Source organism: Terrapene carolina, unplaced genomic scaffold (genome assembly GCF_002925995.2).
Source record: "Terrapene carolina triunguis isolate 2854851 unplaced genomic scaffold, T_m_triunguis-2.0 Scaffold89, whole genome shotgun sequence".
Lineage (NCBI taxonomy): Eukaryota > Metazoa > Chordata > Testudines > Emydidae > Terrapene > Terrapene triunguis.
In genome coordinates, this window is record NW_020664440.1 from 21,068,210 (window position 1) to 21,071,012 (window position 2,803).

A 2,803-nucleotide genomic window follows, 5' to 3' on the forward strand; every position below is an offset into this window, starting at 1 on the left:
CCGGAGTTCTTCGCCCAATCACGAGGCGCCTAGGTCAAGAGACTCGCCAAAAAGAGAAACAAAACGGCCACAGGAACCAATGGAGTTCCCTGGGAGGCGGGACTTGACCTGCAGGAATGTCAGGGTCTAAAAGGTGCAGGAACACAATTCACCCCTCTCCTGCCAAGCACCGAGGGGTATTGGCAGAGTGCGTGGGGAACTCGGAGTAAGGCGCTAGGGTGAGCAAAGGTGGCAGAATCTGGGCCACAATGAATATGGAGGGTAAAGAGAAAGCAGAGGATCTGGGGAGAGAATGGAAGGTACAAAGCAGGGCAGGTACAAACTGAAAGATCTATTGCACGAGGGTCTAATGGAGAGAACTGGGTTAGGATTGCAAAAGAAAAGAAGCAAAATACTGGAAATCAGATGGAAAGGTCAGGATAATATAATGGATCCCAACACTAAACCAAACAGCTTAATGTGAGAGAGCCATGGGCAGTTTCAGGGTAAAACAATTTGATTGCATAGGATGTTATGTGTAAAATGCTTTGAGATCACCAGACGGAAGCTGCCAGAGGAACGCGGTGTTGAATAATTTGTGTTGTAGTCTCAGTCATTAGGCAAAAGCCGTAACTGAGGCAACTACCCTTTCATCTATCAACACCCACTTCTGCTGGGATCACTACAAGACTTTAACCAGCTTACTGTGACTAAGTTGGGAGGCAGTTGAGCTAATATTTGCATATAGAGAGAGAACATATATACACATTTTATCTATTTTTGATGGTATTCCTCTTCCCCCACCCCACCCATTCATTGTAATTTCTTCTTGGACTGTAAGCTTTTCGGGGCTGGATCCCTGTCAATAGGACCATCATATTGACTGGAGTCTCTGGGCACTGTCACAATACAAGTAATATAATAAGAATTATTAAATAGGCTCATATAGTCCAAAGAGTTGCAGAATGTCTGTCTACTGTCTTCAGATCTTTATATCTTGCTTTCTGGAAGTATAATTCAATTCTCATTGATTTAATTGAGAGCTATATTGAGCCTGTGGTTGGCAGAGGCTCGGGATACAGCTGAGCCAGCACCCACACCTTTAGAAGTTCCCTGCTGATTTGACAATTTCACACCTTTCTTTGAATCCCTCCACTCACTACTTTAAAAAAAAAATTGGCCACAGCAAACATAAGATACTTGTCTTCACTTTCAAGACCTTTGACAACCAATCCCCATCACCATCCCCTCCCACCTAACCTTGTCATTCACTATCAAGATGTCAACCAGCCTCCATTGCCCACTTGTTAAATTTTCAAACAAGCATGGTCATGCTTTTCCCATACTGCCTTCACACTTGGGAGGAGCTCCCCATAAATCTCTGCAAAACGAACTCATTATCTTCCTTCAAATTGCTCCTTAAAACTCTCCTCTGCCATGAAGCCTACAAAAATTTAACAATGGTTAGACTGCTGGTGCATTGAGGGCACTGCCTACCATGCTGACCCATACTGCCGCATTGTTCTCACAGGTCCTCTGGCCTAAGTCTTAATAAATACTGTCTAGAATCAATAAGTATTGAGCTCTCCACACCTCTAAGGTCTGCGGCTTACATAGGTGCACACTCAAAGGTGTGACACTGTGCTACCTCTTCATCTTTCCAACGTTGTCATCACCATTTTCATTTTGCTTCCTGGGTTTTCTAATGAGAACATAGGCATTATTATTAACAATAACAATAGTGTTTTCATCCATAAATCTCAAAGCATTTTACAATATCAAGTGAGACAACAGCTACTTGCCTGAGAGGATGAGAAATTTAGCAGCCTTTGTATAACCTTGTTAGCTTCTGGTGGACCCCTGGCAGAGCTGTCACTATGGCATCTCCAATTGTTCCAATTCACTCTACTTTGGTTCTAGGAAATCTCATTTTATTGGAATATTTTAGCGCTGGTGGAAGGTGCTGACTTGATGACCCTGGAGACTGTAGCCCTATATCCACAAGACAGGGACAGCATGAGCTGCAGCAGGGCAAGCTTCGCTCTCACCAACCCATGTGCCTCATCCTTGCCTTGGATAGGGGAGTTCAGTCTCCTTGGCTCATTCAATCCTTGCCATCTGCTGGGATTGCCAAAAATGGAGGTCAGTTAGTGCAATCCTGGTGGTGGTGGATTTTGTTATTTTGTTGGTCACCATTCCACTAGGACAGTGGTTCTCAAACTTTTGTACTAGCGATGCCTTTCACATAGCAAGCCTCTGAGTGCGACCCCCCTTATAAATTAAAAACACTTTTAAATATATTTAACACCATATAAATGCAGGAGGCAAAGCGGGATTTGGGGTGGAGGCTGACAGCTCGCGACCCCCCATGTAATAACCTCGCCACCCCCTGAGGGGTCCCGAACTGATCCCCAGTTTGAGAATCCCTACACTAGGAATTAGACTGATTTCACAAAACTCATTTCACTCAAGCCACCAGGCAGTTATCAGATGGTAAAAAACAGCATTTAGCTGGATTCAGACCAGCAGATGGGTGTGAAGGGTTCCCTACCCGTCTCAATCCCATGGAACTTCCCAATACATAGTCTCACCTAGGGGCGGACAAACCTGGATCCAAACACTTGGGCCATTTCAAAACTAGCCACTGATTTTAGTTGCCCAACGTGAGCCACCTAAGGGCCTGATTTTCAGAGGTGCTGAGCACCCATGGATGAGCCCATGGATTTTATTAGGACATCTCTGAAAATGAGGCACAATGTGTCTGAAGTTGGGTACGTGTAAAAACGTGTTGGGTACTTGTGGACACTTGTAAAAGTGCGGGCAT

At 44.7% G+C, this 2,803-nt stretch overlaps 1 protein-coding gene across 1 annotated transcript in view; it reads left to right on the top strand.

Annotated features, from left to right (window-relative positions):
* The first annotated feature begins 2,115 nt into the window (after nucleotides 1-2,115).
* Nucleotides 2,116-2,803, top strand: part of MCM2 (minichromosome maintenance complex component 2) — a 19,012-nt gene continuing 18,324 nt past the window's right edge. Inside the window, exon 1 of the mRNA XM_024220456.3 lies at nucleotides 2,116-2,121. Coding sequence (XP_024076224.1) covers nucleotides 2,116-2,121 — 6 coding nt within the window. The remainder of the gene's footprint in view (nucleotides 2,122-2,803) is intronic.